Genomic DNA, 19,458 nt, shown 5'->3' with positions numbered 1-19,458 from the left:
CGGTGACGGGCCATGTGTGCGAGCACCAAGACGGATGGCTGAGTCTGCCGACATTTGTAATGGAGTACCAGACGTGCCTCTGTTGGCCTTTTGAGGTAGATGAGCTTTTAGGGATTCACTCTTCAAAAGAGGGAGTTCCAGTGTTCATTCTCTCCAGTGGCGAATGGAAGTGCTCATTTCCCAACATCCTCACCAGCACGGTGTATTAGAAACCTTTTCATCGTGGTTAATCTGATATGTGAAAGATGGTGTCTTCAGTAATGTTACTGTATAATTTTTTTTACCGATTTTCTTTCTTTATTTGACAGAGAGAGACACAGTGAGAGATGGAACACAAGCAGGCTTCCCGAGGAGCAGGGAGCCCGAAGCGGGGCTCGAACCCAGGACCCTGGGATCATGACCTGAGCCAAAGGCAGAGGCTTAACGACTGAGCCACCCGGGTGCCCCCGTCATTTTATTTTATATTCCTCTTATTTTGGGGGGTGAAGTTGAAGATCGTTTTTATATGTTTAAGAGCCATTTATATTATCTTTTACAGTGAACTGTCTGGTCAAGTAAGGAATTCCTTTCTTGACCTTAGTAAAATGATAGTAACACTGTTAGGCTCTGAAGTCCTTTCTATCAAGGCAGTGAAGGGATTTGAGATGGGAGGGTGACTTAGTCAGATTGAGAAAGTGACCAAATGACCACAGTCCTTGGGCATGCAGGGAATCCTCACCCTAAAGATGGAGCCTATGGGTAGATTCTGTAAGAAATGGAAAGAAAGTGCAAAGTGGTGGTTCCTGAGAATAAGGACATGGACCTTACTTGGAGCTGAGGGTGAACCCAGGCATCAGGGAGATGGGGCCAGGCCTGGCTAAGAGGCCTGAAATCCTCTCTCCCAGGCTCCTGAGGCAGCTTTCCTAACCAGGGCTACAGAGGTGGGAACCCAAGTTGGGGCCCTGGGAGCTAGACGCCCCAGGCAGGGTGTCAGCCGGCCTTCCTTCCTTCTTCCTCTGCATGGGCTGGCATCTCCAGACCGGACCCCCTAGGAGAGGGCTTCCCAGGCAACATGTGGTGAGCATCTTTAAAGTTTTGTTCCAATAATCTCTCTGTTGTGGACGATATTCTATAACATACATGAAAAATGATTTCCTAGAAAGATAAAATGCAAGAGACACATCAAATAGAAGCTCAAGTTATTTATGAGGAGAATCAATAGACGTAGAATTCCTATGTCACATTGCAGTAAGTTTCTAAATGCTACTGAAATTTTGTTCTTAAAGTAGTTATACTTTAAACAACAGGGCTTTAGAACAGATATTATCTTCCATTTCCCCCACTTAGAACAGATACTGTTTTCCATTTTCCCCCCTTTTATTCCTCATCGCCTTCACTCCAGCTCCCCAACCCACAGCTGAACCAGTCCATTTATTCGGCAACGTTTGCTCATGCCTTCCCCTCCCGCAGACGGTCTATGAGGCCACTTTATAAACAGGGGCTCTTACCCACACAGGATGGAGAGGAAGGGAACGTGGTGGAAATACGGCTTTTCTTTTCTTTTTTTTTTTTTTTTTTTGCTTTGACATTTATCTGCCCCATTTCCTGACCCCAGAATCTTATTTTCGTCATGATCTCGCATTGTTGAGTTTTCACAGAGTCTTGAGAGGCTTACACCTAACCAAGAGAAAGTACATTTCCAAGAGGAACATTTAGATCTGATTTTTCATGTAAAACCCTTGTCTTTCTTATGTAAAATTATGGGACTTTTTTTTTTTTTAAGATGGTTAATTCCACCATCAAGTAGATTGTACTTACTTGAGTTCAAACAGCTTTTTAAAAAAAAAAAACTGGGTGTTACACGCAAATCATGAATCATGGAACGCTGTATCAAAAACTACTGAAGCACTATATGGTGATTAACATAACCGAAAACAAAAAACAAGAGAATGTGAAAGTCACTCTTTCTCCCATGAAGTCCACAGATAAACCGCTGACCCCAAAGAAGAGCAGAAGAGTCCTCATTGGCTCTTCTCCTGGGCTGGGCTCTGCAGGGATGATTTCCAACCTGACTGAGCGATAGCTTGTCTCTGTCTCTCGGGATATTTTGCTCGAGTCCATGGCATCAGCCAGCTGCTGAAGGCATTTCTACGGAAGACAGAATGTCATTATCAAATTCTAAATCTTGGGGCTGGGGTAGATACCACCTTCTGGAGATTAAAGGTAAATGAAAATTCCCCTTCTTCTTTCCCGAATTGTTTCATTCGTGAAGGTGCCCGCCTGGTTCAAAAATGTTAAAAATATATTCAGAAGGAATGCAGTGACTGCCTGTCTCGCGCCCCTGTCCCCAGCTGCTTGCACCTGCTGCCACCCTCAGCCACATACGTGATGTCCCCAGGGCCTCGCTGAAGGATAGGTGCCTGGCTTCCCATCCTTTGCTGTTGCAACAGGGGTTATGATAAAAAAAAGTCCTTGTAGACATGTCCTCAGCACGTGTGGAAGAGCCCTGCCAGTGGAATTGTGAGACCCAGAGCCCCTGCATCTGCCATATTGACGATAAGGAAGAGGTTTCCTTTTTTATTATGTTATGTTACTCACCATTCATTACACCATTAGTTTTTGATGTAGCGTTCCGTGATTCATTGTTTGTGCATCACACCCAGTGCTCCGTGCAGAACGTGCCTTCCCCAATATCCATCACCAGGCTACACCATCCTCTCACCTCGCTCTCCTCTAGAACCCTCAGTTTGTTTTTCAGAGTCCATAGTCTCTCATGGTTCATCTCCCCCTCCCATTTCCCCACCTTCATTCTTCCCCTCCTGCTATCTTCTTTTTTTTTTTAACATATAATGTATTATTTCTTTCAGACGTACAGATCTGTGATGCAACAGTCTTACACAATTCACAGCGCTCACCATAGCACATACCCTCCCCAATGCCTTATCACCCAGCCACCCCATCCCTCCCACCCCCCACCACTCCAGCAACCCTGAGTTTGTTTCCTGAGATTAAGAATTCTTCGTATCAGTGAGGTCATACGATACATGTCTTTCTCTGATTGACTGATTTCGCTCAGCATAACACCCTCCAGTTCCATCCATGTCTGATAACGATGATTTTATGGTCGTCATGACAGTGTCCTCGGTACGGTTTGAGGATGTGCAAGGCTGGGTGATGGTGATATGAAACAAAGGCCTTTTGTAGCTGTTCCCTGATTTGGTCCCTCACCTGCTCTGTTAGGGGGCAAGAACAGGTGTATGTAACTACGCTCATTGACGGGAAAGGCGACGGGTCTGGTTAGTGGCAGAACCAGGACAATAGGACTGCAGCTCCTGCAAGTCCGGGTTCCTTCCCTGTTCTCTACACAGGGCCTTGTGCTTGTTCAGGGGAATCTTTGCGGTCTGTCGATTCACGGTGTGTGTGTACCTCAGGCCCCACGTCTGTGTCCCGTGTCATAAGTCATAAAGGCACAGCCACGGCGCTTACTAGGGCAGGTCCTGCTGGGAGAGTCTCCCGTGTATGTATTTCCTCAGGAATCCTCACAACCCCGTGAGGTGCTATCACTTTCTCTACTGTGCAGACGAGGAACGCTTGGCCCGGGGAGGTGAGTGACTTCCAGCGCCTCACAGCAGACACGTGGTGGAGCTGGGATCGGAAGCCCATTCCCCGGCTCCAGAGTGCCGGCCCTTTCCCCCCACCGTGCTCTCCTCTCACAGAAAAAGTAGTAGTACCACAAGCTGGTGCTCGCCCTCACAGTGTGGGGTGCTTTGTGATATTTGCTCTTGTATCCTATTTGATCCCCTAAATGCTGGTTCCCCCCCCGCCCCCCCCCACAGTGGTTTCCTGACCCTCCCTAATCTGTCTCAGTCTGGGTTTTGGAAAAGTCTGTTAGGTTCTACTTCCCCAGCACCTCTCAGTGCGTCCCCACCTCTCAGTGTCCATCCCCGTGGCGGCTGCCCCAGTTCAGGCTCCCCATGACTTCTTCCCTGGACCTTCTTCCTGGATGGCTGTGAGATCCTCCTAACTTTTGTCCTCCGTCCGTTCTCCATGCGGAGACCAAAGTCACCTAAAAAATACATTTCTGACCATAGTGTTCGTAATTTAAGGCGCTAAGTCCACCTTTGCTGTTTGGGGCCTAGTGTTCAGTCCATGAAGATGGTCGGTCAATGTATGAGGGAATGCAGAATTAGAAAACGTACTGTGTATTTGTCCTCAGGATGAAGATCTTCTCCCAGGTAAGTATTCTGAGGTCGACTTTCCAATGATAGTCACGAGAAAGCCGCACAGCACCACCGAACCTCACTGTGGGGTTGCTCACAAGGTCCTCGATCTTGGGACGAGCACGTGGCCCTGCAATGCTCTATGAATGGAGAACACACAGGATGGACGTGCCATGCACACACGTGCTTTGGTCAGACTGAACTCCCCTTTTGACCCCACTATTGGGGAAAAAAAGAAGCAAAAGCTGTGGAAAACTCACACTTTCATATGTCTGCCAGCCTAAAGAGTAGGTCCAGTACAGCCACCTGCCCCAAAGACGTTGAAAGATGTGCCCCAGATAACGGGGCACATGACAGTCACCTGCAGGAGCTCTCAGAACCACCCGTCGTTCCTGTTGCAGCAGCCTGATGGTCTACCAATTCCGGTCTGTTCTGTCATTTCATAATCGATCGTGTTTCCTGTCAAGCATTAAAGCAGCCCCAAAGAAACCTGGAGAAGAATCGGCTCCCAAATCCAAAGGGAGAAAGGCTTTTTCAAAAGCTATTCAAAATTAAACTAAAAGTCGTCCCAAGGCGTTTCCACAATTCTTTCCTCGCAGTTCCCAATTTCTCAATGTCAAGGTCTTGGGCAGTCCGGTCCACAGGGGCCCGGCTTTGGAGACAGCGGCACCTCTACAGTGCCTGGATGGACGCCCGAACCTCGTAGGCGGATCCGATGGGCTCTGATGGCCCCTTACTTATTTAGTGCCATGAGGCACTGGGAGGTGGAGGGTCTACAGCGGCGGGGCGACCCGGAAAGCCTGAGGCCATCGCCCGCAGAGCACAGCGTCCGCTCGGCCTGGGGCTCACTGGTTCCCGGAGTTTTCAGCCAGGGCAAAGCCCGGGGGAGGGCAGGGGAAGGCTCGGGTCCAGTGCGCCCAGGGCGATGCTGGGTGGGGCCTGGACAGAGGGCGACGGGGACAGCCGACCCACCCAGCTGCTCCCCAGGGGCTCGGGCAGCGGCACCGAGCCGGGCTCCAGGTCTTGGCGTGGCGCAGCCCCAGGCCCAGACCCCGAGGCCTGATGTGGGGCGGCGGCAAGGGACAGAGCGCGCGACCAGGAGAGCAGCCGGCCCTCCCGCGCCCGAGCCTGGTCTGGGCTCCTGCCGATCCGGATCGACGCGCTCGCCTGCCCACGGTCTGGTTGGTCAGCTGCTTCATGCAGCTGGATTGCTTCTTGCTGGCGGCGGCGGCGGGGGCCGGCACGGCCAGGGCCGGGCAGCTCGAGGAATCGCCCGGGGGGAGGGGGGCCGACGTCGCTTCATGTCCACCCGAGGCGGCAGTGGAAGCGGCTGTGGGCCCGGCGCCCCCCCCTCGCCGCCTCTCATCCAGTGGCGCGGCAGGTCGGGGCCTTGGGAGGCCAGACCCGGGACGCGGTACCCAGCCCGTCCTCCACCCAGGGCGGGAACCCCGGGGCCGCCCTGTGCAGGGCCCGGAGGCCCCCTCTCGGGCACCGCCACCGCCGCCCGCGACCCCCTGCCGGGTCCAGCCGCACACCTCCGCGAGGCAGCGGATGCGCGCAGCGCACGGAGCCACCGGTGAACCGCCAAACCCCGGTGTGGGACGCACTGTCCCCGCAGAGCTGGCAGGGCACGGAAGGACGGAACACTCTGGAGCCTCTGGAGGCTGGAAATGCCCAAAGTCTCCTTGAGGGCCGTGCCTCTGCGCAGGTGTAGATATTTGTCAAATGCACCTAGGATCTGCTCTCCTAGGTGAATGGATGCATTGCATGCATTGCATGCATTGCATGCATTTCCTGGGGGAAAGTCCAGGGCCAGATGCATTTTCTGTGGGCGGGCACCTGGGGGCAGTCAGGCAGGAGCACTCGCTAGGGGCCCACCCAGGACAGCCAGGAAGCAGGGGGAACAGGGGAAGGGGCCCAGCCCTGCGTGGGAAGTCGTGGGGCTGAGCGTCTGGGACCGGGACCGGTGGCCAGAGTCGGCCCTGGGAAGGCCCAAGGTCTCGGGCTTTCCTAGCAACGTGGCCTGCGCAGGGGAGGCGCGTGCCGGGCCCGCGCAGGCGTTGCCTAGAAACGCCTGTTGTCTTCTGATTCTTAGCCTGGCGCAAGCAGGCGTTCTGGGACACTTGGCGGGGTAGTCCGACTGCGCTGGACGCTTTTCCACAGCGGACCGCGACAGTTATATGACCCGCGAAGATGTGCTCCTGGGTTGGTGGCCTGGGCTCTGGCCTAGGCCATTCCCAGGGAGGAGTGGATGGCAGTGAGACTTCCTTGACCGGCTCCAACTCGGATCTCACCATGGACTTTGGTGATGTCATATCATCTCAGACAGAAATCAATAGACTCCTCAATGAGATCCAAAGACTGGAGGCTGATCTTACACTTTGGAAACATTTGTCCAAGGGACCGAATAGCTCAGACTCCAATGCCATCTGGAAACTGAAGAGCACCATCAGGGACCTAGAAGAGAGGCGGATGAGGGAGATCGAGGAACATCAACTCGGAGTTGCGATACTGCACAGTGTCCATCAAGAAAAACTGGCCGACATCACTGACAGGCACCGCAAACAACTCCTCGAGTATGAAAGACGGATAGAAGACCTGCAACATCAAGAGTCTGCCAGTCATGGGAAAGATGACTTACTTCAAGAAAGGGAAACTGAGCTTAGAAGGTTGAAGCAACAACTTGCAGAAATGGAGCGGCTGAATGACCGTTTAAACAACGTTGCTTCTGATCTCAGAGCAGAAAACCAAAAGTTGGTTTTGGCGCTCCAGGATGTAAGACATCAGCTGGAAGAATCTATTCTCCGGAACAACGAGGATTCTCTGGAAAACAACACTGCTGTGAGGGCTTTAAAAATAGAAAAAGGACGGTTAATAGCAAAATTGGCTCGGGCGGAAAAGAAGCTGTTGGAGGAAACAAACAAGGATGAGCAAACTATCAAAGAATTGTCCCCTTTAGAGCATGTGCATTGCATTCAACACAGTCAAGAGAAAGACCTGGAAATAGTACACCTCAAAAAGAGGATCGAGCAGATGGACGCCGACCATACAGAAACGAAGGAAATGCTGTCCTCTGCTCTGGAGGAGCAGAAGCGATTGACACAACTCGTTAAAGAGAAAGAGATGTATATTGAAGAACTTACAGGAAGTCCAGAGCTTCAGGAGGAATTCGGTCAGTCTACCCAAACCTTCAGAAGTAATGACATTTCCCAGCCATCCGTGGAGGACAAAGACAGGTGTCTCCCATCCGTGACAGGCGAAAATCCTCATCTGAGAGAAGAACTGGAGAGCCTAGGACAACAGAGTCGCTCTGTTCCTGCGCTCGACCCTAAAATCCTAGACGAGATCGTAGAACTGGAGTGTGAGGTGTTTCAACTCCAGGAGTTAAAGGATGATCTCGAGGAGGAAATCAGAGAGCAGCAGAAGATCATTCACAACCAGCAGCAGGGGAAGATAGGACTGCTTCATTCTTTACAAGAGCAGAAGCAGAAAGTGGAGCAGCTCCAATACCAGCAGGAGCAGATGAATATTGAACACGCTCAGCTCCTTTCAGCGAAAGACGAGGAGATTCAGCATTTGCAGGACACGATAGACCAAATGAAAGCCCGGTTGCCTGACAAAAGCCAGCACATTCCGACAGAAGACTGTGATGATGTGGAAGTCCCAACCAGTCAGCCTCTTCCCAGACAAAACGCAAGTGAAAAGCTTGATTCACGTGAAGCCGAAACTCAAATATCAGTCCTAGGAATCAAAGAACACGAACTGGAGATGAAGCTTCTAACTGAACAGAACATCCGACTGACGGAACAGATCGATCGGCTCTCCAAAGAGGAGATTGGTAAACTAACTCAGATTATCCAGCAGAAAGACTTGGAGATTCAGGGTCTTTCCAGCAGGATCTCTGCGGCTTCTCACAGCCAGAACCGGGACGTGGAGCGACTTCAGCGGCAATTGCAAGAGTACGCTTGGAAAAGCGAACAGGTCTTGGCGGTCTTAAATGAGAAAACGAGGGAGAACAGCAATCTGAGGACAGAGTATGACAAAATGGCGGATAGGATGGCTGCCACAGAAGCAGACCTCCGGCGGATGCAAGAGGAAAATCAAAAACTGTCCACTAGAATGGACAGTAGTGGTCAGGAGATGTTTAGAGAAACGATTCAGAATTTATCACACATCGTTCGAGAAAAAGACCTCGAAGTGGATGCGTTAAGTCAGAAATGTCAGACTTTATTGACACTCCTGCAACCCTCCAGCCCTGGTAATGAGGTTCGAGGCGTTCATATGGATCAGTTCAAGCAGCTTCTACAGGAACGGGACACATTAAAACAGCGAGTGAAGATCATGGAAGAGTGGAAACAGCAGGTGATGACCACAGTCCAAAATATGAAGCGTGAGTCACCCCAGCTTGAGAGAGAGCTGGCACAACTCCAGGCGCGGGCTTTCACCAGCAGCGAGAAGGATTCTGAACTACCGACGACCTCTAGTGACCTGATGCAGACGTACAAAGGCAATGAAATAAAATTACAACATTTAGAGAAGGAACTGGCACAAATTCAGCTCAGCATCGGGGAGCTTTGCAATGCCAAGGATCTCCTTCTAGGGAAACTGGACGTGATTTTCCTCGAGCCCTCCCCCGACTGCTCAGAGTCAGCGGACTCTCTGGAGCCCGTGAAATCTGACAGAGTGGGTGAGGCTTCTGAGTTGCTCCAAGTGGAGGTAGAAGAGCTGAGAAAATCAATGCAAGAAAAAGATAGGATGATTCGAACCCTCCAGGAAGATAAGCAGAGATGGACTGATTCAGTGGCTGCCACGTGGGAAGGAGAAGGCCCAGAACAGGAACACAGGGATTCCGACATCGAGCAGCTGAAGGAGAAACAGGCCGTTCTACAAAACTTCATTCGGGATCAGGAGCTCCGAATCCAAGCGAAAAGTGAGGACTTGCTTTCTTTGCAGGAGAACTTCCGTAGCCAAGTGAGTGAAAATGAACTTTTGAGGCAGACGGTCACCAATCTGAAGGAGAGAATAGCAGAGTTGGAAATGGATGTGTGTCAACCGAGAGAGGAAAATGCAAAAGTCGAGGAAAACTCTCGAGAAAAGGCAGTGGGAGATGAGGCATTGCAAGAGACAGATAGGCTGCTTTCAGTGATGCGGAGAGAGGAGGAATCCCAGGGTGCTGCGATGAAAGAGAAGGCACTTGCTTTGGAGCAACTATCGCAAGAGAGAGAAGAGCACGAGACCGGGGTATTGAACCGGCCGGTCAGTGCAGTTCCATCAATGCAGGGAAAGACAGTTCTGTGCCAACAGGGGAGAGATGAAGTCCTGTTGGCCCTGACACAGAAACAAATGGAAACCTGTGCCCTCCAGAAGGAGGTTCGCCATTTACGTGAGAGCGAATTACGCCTAACCCAGGAGCTGGAGAGACGGCGACACCTCGCTCTAGAAGCCGAAGACGCTCATCGCCGGGAAGCTCTGGCCTCAGAAGACAAAGTGGCTCAACTCAGGAAGGAAGTGACGGTCTTGCAGGGAAGACTCGTTTTGTCTTCCACTGCCATGGAAAATGCCAGCCGAGGAGCCAGTCTGCAGGTAGAGTCGCTGCAGGAGCAACTGCACGTGGTGACCCAGCAGAAAGAGGACACTGCGCTCCAGCTTGCTGCCTCGCAGGAAGAAGGAAGGCAGTATGGTCACATCCTAGCTGACCTCAAGTTGGAACTCGCCGAATGGATGGAAAAGGCAGACAGCCTCGAAGGAAAACTGAAGTCATTGCAGGGACGATTACATAAAACAAATGCTGACTTGGAGCTGAAGGAAGACCAACTCCAAGAATTCCAGAAACAGAATGAGGTCCAGCAGGAAATCCTGGAGGACACACAGAAGAAACTGATGAACTTAGTCAGTAAGTCCGAAGGAATGGTGGACAAAACCCTACTAAGGAGACTCTTCCTGGGATCTTTCCAAGCCCCTGACGCTGAACGGCAGGAAGCCTTAAGGTTGATGGGAAGCATGCTGGGGATCCGAGAAGACCAGATGCGGCAGCTGTTCAGTGAAGGGCCAGGTGGTGGTACCAGCTGGATGAGTCGGGGGCCTGGATCCAAAAGCGCCCCCAACACACATGTGAAGCCAAATCACCGACCTATGGCCAAGAATTCTTTTTCAGGGCTTTTCGTCCAGTTTCTAGAAGCGGAATCTCATTCAGCTTTGCCACCACCAAAGCCCTCTGCTCATGACGTGAAGCCCCCAGATCCCGGAGGAAGGGGAAAACTGGCTATGAAACAAGGCCCAGCACGTCTGAACACTACCCTAGCATCCACATCCCGGAAAAAAGATGTGAAGCCCCGCACCACAACGGTGTCTCTTATTACCCCTCCTGGACCGGAAGCGGATGGATCGGAGCACCTTCTTCTAAATGCCGTCACTGATGCTTTGCCCACGTACGCACCCCAAATACTGTCACCTGCGGAGAAGGTTGGAATGGCGGCCAAAGGCCTCTCAAAGAAATAGAGGATTCTCAAGCCAGAGATGAGACAGTGCTCGGAAGACCCCAAGTCACTCTGTGTGTTTACCTAATCCCAAAATGTCCTTTTGCAAAACGTAATATATTTGCAGTCTTGCTTTCAGCTTAATAAAAATATTCTTTTATGAGTTAACAAAAAAAGGCATCTTTTAATGACTGCAGAGGTATTCACCAAACTGAAAATGGTGGGTATTTCTTATGAGAGTAGACAGTGGTGGGGTTGGGGGCTGCGGTCAATGGTACTTCCAGTATTGTTTGTAATGCTTTGATGTTTTCATAAGGAGCATGTATATACATATACCTTTGGTAAGGAAAACATCCACTCGTTTTAATGTTCCCAACTTATCAAATACATGAGCACCCACGCCTTGTTGGAGAAACTGGGTGTATAGCATGAAAGGTTAAGATGAATACATTTTTTTAAAAAATGCGAGTTTGATTTTCCCAGTTATGTCCCATTTCTCTTTCTCCTTTTTTATTTTTAATTGTTTTTTCCATTTCATTTTATGTTGCCTGGGAATCTACTTCATGGGTAACCTGATTTATCTCAGGCCTTTAGAAATATATGTATATTTGTCTTTTTGGGCGTATAGTATTCTATGACTTGCTTTTAAAAAAAAAAAATCACTCTGCCTTCGAGATCTTTACAAATGTGAATGAATTCCAATTCATTCTTTAAAAGGAAATGCAGGCCTTTGTGGATATACCCTAAATTACCGAACTAGCTCCTACTGATCAGTATTTAATCGGTTTTTACTTCAAATGTCCATGGTCAACTCCCTTGTTCCTTTCCTCAGAAGCCACTCCAAATCTTCGTTTGCAGTGCCAGGCTCATTACTCCACTATACTCTGGAAACCATCCACTCAAACTTCTTTTCTTCTCCTTCTCCTTCTCCTTCTCCTTCTCCTCCTTCTCCTTCTCCTTCTCCTTCTCCTTCTCCTTCTTCTCCTTCTCCTTCTCCTTCTCCTTCTTCTTCCTTCTCCCTCTTCTTCTTCTTCTTCTTCTTCTTCTTCTTCTTCTTCTTCTTCTTCTTCTTCTTCTTCTTCTTCTTCTTCTTTTTAACGATTTTATTTATTTATTTGACAGAGCAGGAGAGCACAGGCAGGGCGGGTGGCAGAGGGCGAAGGAGAAGCAGGCCCCTTGCTGAGCAGGGAGCCTGATGTGGTGCTTGATTCCCGGGTCACTGAGATCATGACCTGAACCAAAGGCAGACGCTAAACTGACTGAGCCACCCAGGCGCCTCCCATTCAGACTTCTTGAAAGATCTCATTCCATTAATTTTCCATTGTGCTGTATCTTCAGCCTGCCAAATATCTTAAATCCTTCCCTCCCTTTCTGTTGCCAGTGCTCTGGTTCACCCATTCCTGTCTCTTGCACAGACTAGTGCAGTAGACTGCCTACTGATCTTGCTGGTTCCACACTCGGCCTCCTTTGAATCCATTCTCCATGCTGCTGTCAGGGCGAACTGAGACGAAAATCTGATGTCACTTCCCTGCTGCCATTATTTGTGGGTTCCCTCATTGCTTGGAGTTCGACCTTTAGGAGACCATCCAAGCCCTTGCTTTTGCAGCCTTCCCTCCTGCGCATCATTCACATACAGGCTGCCCTTTAGCCGCAGGGAATTCTTACAAGCCCCCAATAGATTCTTATCCAAAGAACTTCAAGTGCATGAGCCTCATCGTTGTGCCTTGCCAAAGGTACAAAGCAGAAGGATTTCATTTTTCTCCTCTTCACCCGTTGGTAAAGGGAGTGATTCCCACCCTAAAGTTATGGGATGTCCGGATGCTGAACAGATGAGCTCGACACTAATTTATTACCCATGTCTACTCGTGGCCCACACCATGCAGGGCCACAAGGGGGTTTTACCTGGGAGCAGAATGAAGAAGGGCTTTGGGGCGGGGGCAGACCTTGTAGTAACAAGAGAGTGACGGTGAGCCCTACTTCCTGCAGGAGGGCATGACTGGCTTGCTGGATAATTGCACACGCTGTCAGGGAAATGGACCTTACTCCTTGGGGAGAAACTGTGCCTGGTCCCTGGGATAAAGAAGGTCGTTTGGCCAGGAGACCTGATCTGTGGGAGCAGAGGGGGAAGGGAACTTTGGGTGAGACCGAGGCCATTGGAGGCCCTCTGATGTTCCCTGATACTAAGACAACACTTCCTATTGAATCTTAATCTCAGGCTTTCCATCACAGTGGACTCTGATATCTAGACATCAATTTCAACCTGGGACTGAGACTTTTAAGGAGTAGGACAGGTGCTTCTCTAGGAAGTGAAATTGTCACGTGAACAAGAGGGGGAGTTGGTCTTCAAAACCAAAATGTATCAACGGTCATTGATGGTCACTCAGTTGATCCCAAGGGAATCCTTAGGTAGCCAAGGGGTAGAAGGAAAGGCTGACGTCCTCCAGCACCATGGAATCTGGCAATGGACTGTGGATAGAAGCAGCCACCCCCACCTGCAGGTTGGATATGCAGACTTTGGCTTCAGCCTGTAGCAAGAAGGCCTTGGTAACTACATTAAGCTGGTGGGGGTATCATGACCCGAGGCAGAGCAGACAGCGGGATATGAAGGCTCAGAGTCTGTAAGAGACTCCGTTTCCAGGAGAGCCCAGTGCATGGTCAGCAATTGCTGCTTTCATGGTCTATAACCCAGGGCCAAGGAGGGCCATTTCTTGCATTGGGAGTCCATGGACGATTCCAGTGACTCCAGGAAGCTGGAGAGGTAGTTGCTAAAGCCTTTTTACTTAGGGCACTAACGGGTGATTTTTTTTTTTTTTTTTAAGATTTTATTTATGTATTTGAGAGACAGTTGGAGCTGGAGGAGGAGGTCAAAGGGAGTGGGAGAAGAAGCAGGCTCCCCACTGAACAGGGAGTTCCCTGCCAGGCTGGATCTCAGGACCCTGAGATCATGACTTGAGCCAAAGGCCGACGCTTCACCAACTGAGCCAGCCAGTCGCCCCCTCACAGTTGTTTTGGACAGATCCTAGAGCCTTTTGTTGAGGGGAGCCCCACCCAGCGTGGGCTCAGTGACAAGTAGCAGCCTAAATGGGCTTATGTAAAATTTATAAACAAGGAATATGTTGCCTCTAGAACCAAAAAAAAAAAAAAAAAAAATACTGACAGAATTTGGACTTGTATGTCCTTCCTTGTTTGTAAGGATTTTATTTGGTTACTTGAAAGAGCACGAGAGTGAGAGCACAAGGGGCTGGTAGGGGCAGAGGGAGAGGGAGAAGCAGGCTTCCCAGTGAGCAGGGAGCCTGATGCGCGGCTTGTTCCCAGGACCCTGGGTTCATGACCTGAGCCGAAGGCAGACGCTTAATGGACTGAGCCACTCAGTCGCCCCTGCACCTGCATGTCCTTAACAAGTGTGTCAAACAAATGTCCTCACAGTAGGTAGTCGTAAATGTGATGTCATACCTATGTCCCTGGAGAAGGACGGGTGCAGTAAGATCCTGCCCACAAAGATGTCTGTGATAGCAGAGAGGTTTGGGTGCCCTGTGCTTAACAAGGTAAAATGTGTCCCCTTCAAAGTCAAGGCACATTTGACCGAGAGGATGTTGAAATACGCATGGAACAGAACATATTGGCCAAATCTATATTAGCAAAATATTCCCCATCCTTAAATTTGTTGGGCTCCCTTGTGTTTTTTTTTAAAGATTTTATTTCTTTATTTTAAAGAGAGAGACACCTAGTGCACGAGCCCAGTTGGGGCGGGGGGGGGCGGAGGGAAGGGCCGAGTGAGCGATTCCCAAGCTGACTCCACCCTGAGCACGGAGCCTAACATGGAGCTGGATCCTATGAACCTGAGACCATGACTTGAGAAGAAAGCGTAGCCCACTGAGCCACCCAGGTGGCCCTAGGGGTCTCAGAGGTTTTCAGGGGACCAGGATTTATTTTAATCAGGTATGATAAGTTAGGAAGATATAGAAGTAACTGTCACAATGGAAGAAGTTTTGTAGATTTAGAGGCCCCAAGAAAGGAGGTTCTGAGAGCCTTGCAGGGCCACCTGGGGAAGCACCAGGATTGGTCAGGAGAAAGAGGGAGTGAAGGGAAAATGTGGGCAAGACCCTTTATTGTGGTTTCCATGGGAAGGGACAGGTGAGGCAGGATAAGCACGTTTAAGACTGGCTAGTTTGAGTAATTTCAGGGGGCTCCAGGCCAGAGTGGTGTCTGCAGGAGTCTGTCCCGCCCTTGCGGTGATCAGGGAGGCCATAGTGGCCCAGAGCTGCTTAAGATGAGGTGGTTGGCAGTAAGGGTTCTGTACCGGTTGGTTTGGATGTGAAAGGTATGCTCCCAGGCCAGTTGTGGACTTTTTCTAAGAATTAACTAAGCCTGCCAGGGACAGTCCCTCCAAAGTCAGCAAGTCTGAGATGTCAAAGCATTAAATACAGAAGCTAGAAAATACGGTTATTTTACTAGGTACAAGCATAATTGGAGCCCTGGTATCGAATCCATGAAGGTTACCCAACTGGTACATCTTAGCAGACATTAACGTTAATTCAGAACCTATGTTTTAGAGGGCCAAAAGCCAGTTGACCTCATTTTATCTTTTGCCATATAAATTATCTTAGTAAATTTGGATTTCTTTTTTTTTTTTTTTTTTTTTTTTACGGTTTATTCATTCATTTGAGAGAGAGACAGCAAGCAGGTGTGAAAGAGCAGGAACCAGGGGGAGCTGCAGGCAGAGGCAGAGGGAGAAGCCGACTGACTCCCCTCCAAGCAGGGAGCCTCTCATGGGGCTCAATCCCAGGTCCCCGGGATCACGGCTGGAGCCGAAGTCGGACGCCTAAGCATCCGAACCACCCAGGCGCCCCTGTGAATTTTGGATTTCCAGTTGGGTCAAATTGTGAACCTATGTCGAATTAATTTGGGGGGGTTCCTCTTCCTGTATCCAGTTTTCTTTCTTCCATTCCTCCTTTTCTTGGGTTTGTTTGGTCCTGGATATATGCTTGGGTTAGGGAGTGTCTTTTTACCCTGTTCATCTTTCTCCGTTTTTTCTTCCAGAGAGTCTCCAATCAGCATCATTAGGGTTGGAGCCTCTGTCGTGGCAATGGTCGTATGGTTTCAGGTGTCCTGGCGTAAGTCAGGGTGTGAATTGATACCCTCACTGTGCCACAGGGGTGCCACGGATGTTTCCCCCACGACCCTGAGGATGGCGATCTTGTGCCAAACAGGTTTAGGCAGTGGGGTGGTAAGTGAAAGAGCACAGGACCCACAGCGCAGACGTTGATAAAGCCAAAGCATCTTCTGCTACAGCCCTACCTTCTCTCAGTGTGGACGGCTTCCCCTCCCCCCTTTTCCCACTCTACCGATTCCCTCAGGAGACTATTTCATTTCTAGCCCCATAAAGTCATGGGTTTTTGTTTCTGTCTCCAGCTATTCAGACGTGGTGCACATGTTCTGGGTGTTTATGGGGAAAGGGAGCTGGGTGGGTCGGCCCCACAGATGACTGTCCTCTTCCTGCGGGCATGCCAGTCCATCTCCCCAGTGTTGGAGTCCACAGCCAGGAAGGTCATTTTGTCCATGGCCAGAGTGGGAGCCTCAAGGCCCTGGATCCAGAGATGAGTCCCTGGACGCGCTGGGAAGCAACAACACTAAGAGAAAGCAAGTGTGTGGAGGAGGGGTTTTGCACTGGGAGAGAGGTGGAGCACCAAACGGCCGACCCTCCACTTTTGTGTTTCTCATCAGCTCCTGGGCCCTGGGCTGCCATGGATGTGCGCCTCCAAACCCTGAGGGCTCCGGGGGACACACGGTAACGGGGAGAGGAGCGGCAGCTGGGGAGATGGGCAAGGCCACTCGCGTTGCCTGACCCACAGTGACTCAGGAGGCAGCCAGGGAGCCATTCTTACATCTCCCTGGGGTCGTGGCCCCCTTCCTTTCCACCCACAACACAGAGGGTCATCCCCAGGACGGTGCGTGGGGTGCGCTCTCCCCACCCGGATCTGTCTGTCTGCCCCAAGCACTGGCCCAACACCCAGTCGGTGGAACTCAAGCACCCCAGTCAGCAGGTCGTGGGGTTGCCGACCTCAGCGGGGAGCCTTGGAGACCGATACAGGCCAGATGGAGGTCACACTGATGGCACCTCCCTCCTAGGTACAGTCAAGTCGCATCTGTACTCAACTTGTTGGCAAGGATGGGACATTGGTTTGGAAACGGATGGCGACCTCCATTGGAGCTAACAGAACACGAGCTAACACACAAGCTGGCCCGCAGTTGCCAGTTCCCTCCCAGATCGTGATTGTCCCCTCTGAAGCCAGTTAGGAAGCCAAGGAGCACGTCAAGCTGACCCCGTGTCCTCAGTTAAGGTGGGGCCACCCTGTTTGTGATGTCACTTGCTTTTATTCAGCTTCTCCTCAGTTCCCTGACGAGAGAGAGATTCCTGCTCTAGGCTTGTAGGGATCCCTTGACACCTGACAGATGTGACTGGCAGCAGTTGACTAGTCACATATTCTCACAGTTCAAGGGAGGAGGATACCACACACTGTGCAGGGCTGCACAGGAATTGCACTTGGGAACAGAGGGAACAAGCAGGGGCTTGGAAGGCAAGACTTTGTCCTAACAAGAAGGTGGGGCAAGTCCTGGTTCCCTTGGGAGGGTATGAGTGGCTTGCTTGAAGAATTCAGTGGGCTTCTAGGGAACTGAACGCTGCTCCCCCAAATCAACAGGCACTATGTCTGGTCCCTGTGATGAGAAGGGTTTTTGCTTAGGAGACCTTACGTGTGAGGGAGGAGGGAGAGGAGAACTTGCATTAGGCTGTTTCCGTCCCTCCTTGATTGTCCCTGGTGTGAAGACAGCCCTTAATATGGAATCTTCATTTCAGGCCTTATGCCCCAAGAGGTTATGAAAATGTCAGCCTTCTTACAACTACTAATGGCATTTCACAGTGAAACAGTATACAGAAGAAACATGTAAAAGTTGTATTGCTGTATGCTAGCAACGAACATGTGGGCTCCACTATCAAACATACGTTCACAATTACTAGTAAAACTATACTTAGGGATCAATCGAACAAAGCATGTCCAGCACTCGCATGCCCACAGCCGTTAGCACTGATAGAGGAAATCGGAGATATAAATAAATGCAGAGATATACCATGTTTGTGAATTGGAAGCCTAAGCATAGTGAAGATGTTCATTCTGCCCAGATTGATAGATCGATTTAATGCAATTCCTGTCAAAACCCAGTCAGGGTTTGTTTTCTTTTGTAGATTGATAGACAAGATGATTCTAAAGTGTATGTGGATAGACAGAGGAATGAAGAGTAGTTTCAGAAACAATTTTGAAAATAATAATAAAGTGGGAACATGCAGTCTACCCAGTTTCAGAACTTCTGCGATAGTTTTACTAAGGACGATTGTGTGGTATCTGCAGAAGGACAGACACAGATCAATAGAACAGAACAAAGAACCCAGAAAGAGTCCCCACAAATACGCTCAACTGAGTTTTGAAAAGGGAGCCAAAGCACTTCAGTGGGGGGAAAGCTGGCCTTGCGACAGACTACAGCCATTTCAAGCTTGTGATGAACACACAGACGCCAGACTCAGAAAACAGCACCAGGAGCGAAGGAAGACGGGGCTTTGACGGCGGTCCCGCCAGGTGGTGACGGGAAAGGAGGGGTAGACGGTGCCCAGGGCTCTGTGGGCGGGGCCAGAGGAGGCACCCAAGGGGCGCGTCCGCGGGCCGAGCGGGCGGGAAGCTGTCCAATCAGCGTCTGGGCAGAAGCGCCAATGAGCGGGAAGGTTGTTGGGCGGTTGACGTGAGCGGCGGGTCTGAGCCCCGGCAGCTGAGCGCGGCGGAAGCGAGCCCTCCTTCCCTCTCCGAGGCTGGCTCGTCCCCCCAGCGCCCGGGGACCCGGTTTCGTTGTTCTCGGTGGGGACAGCACCCCGGAACCTCCACGGCCATGGGCGCTCGTCCGAGGACGGCCTCTTTCAGCTCCTGTTCGTCCTCCTCGACAGACCCAGACGACGAGGGAGTGCGCGGCCCTTGCGAAGATGCTTCTCCGTGCAGAGGTGCCTGCCGGGCGCGGGGACCCAGCGTCCCCGGGGGCCTGGGGCCTGGGGCCTGGGTGGGGGGCGGGCCTGTGTCTCCGGAACACGCTCGTTCGCCAAAAGGGCGCCGTCACCTCGTGCGACCCTCGTTTCGCACGTGTGAAGTGCCCGGCGCGGGGCTTCATTCCTGGAGCGGAGAATGACCTCCCTTGTGCTGTGCGCCAGGCCTGGGGGGAGCGTGACTGGGAATGCGGCCTGCAGCAGGCCGGCGGGGTCTTGGCCTCCTTGGGGCTCGAGTCCTTATGGAAGCCCGACGAGAAGCAAGGAAGTCTAGCGTTGAGAGGGGAGGAGGAGTGCAGGTTCTTCCTCTTGCATAGGTCACATTCCGTTGGGGATCGTCAGGGTGCCCGTTGTGCACCTGAGATCAGGTCAGTCAAGGTGTGTTGGGGCGGGGCGGGGGGGATGGTCTGCCCAGGAGCACGTAGTAGTGGTGCGCAGAGCCAGGACTTTGCAGAGCTCTTGCGTGTCTGCCGCAGGAGTCTGCGTTCTAGGGGTGCAGTGGGGGCCGTGTTGTGAGCACAGATAGGTGTCGGAAAGCCCAGGCTGGGGTGTAGTTCGTTCGTTCGTTCGTTCGTTCAACAGAAAGTGTTGAGAGTGTACTTCGTGGTAGGCCCTTCTCTTTGGGGGGGTGGGGGGGGTGGGTATTCAGCGATTGGGAACCCAGGATAAATAGGACAGATACGGCGTCTACCCTATCACC

The 19,458-nt window shown here is 51.1% G+C and overlaps 1 protein-coding gene across 3 annotated transcripts in view; it reads left to right on the top strand.

Annotated features, from left to right (window-relative positions):
* LOC135364282 (thyroid receptor-interacting protein 11-like) overlaps positions 1-19,458 on the top strand; it is a 79,756-nt gene that overhangs the window by 26,670 nt on the left and 33,628 nt on the right. For 2 of the 3 annotated variants that reach the window (XM_064590250.1, XM_064590249.1), the window contains exon 2: positions 309-18,719. In XM_064590250.1, the coding sequence (XP_064446320.1) occupies positions 6,393-10,697 (4,305 nt within the window). In that variant the 5' untranslated portion in view covers positions 309-6,392 and the 3' untranslated portion in view covers positions 10,698-18,719. Of the gene's footprint in view, positions 1-308; positions 18,720-19,458 lie in introns of those variants that run through there. The other variant, XM_064590251.1, reaches the window with a different exon arrangement.

Source organism: Mirounga angustirostris, unplaced genomic scaffold (assembly GCF_029215605.1).
Source record: "Mirounga angustirostris isolate CCGP_5_RB_7025 unplaced genomic scaffold, mMirAng1.0.hap1 SCAF_5, whole genome shotgun sequence".
In the NCBI taxonomy this organism is placed as follows: domain Eukaryota; kingdom Metazoa; phylum Chordata; class Mammalia; order Carnivora; family Phocidae; genus Mirounga; species Mirounga angustirostris.
The sequence above is the reverse complement of the archived record's forward strand: the minus strand, read 5'-3'. Positions and strand labels throughout refer to the sequence as shown.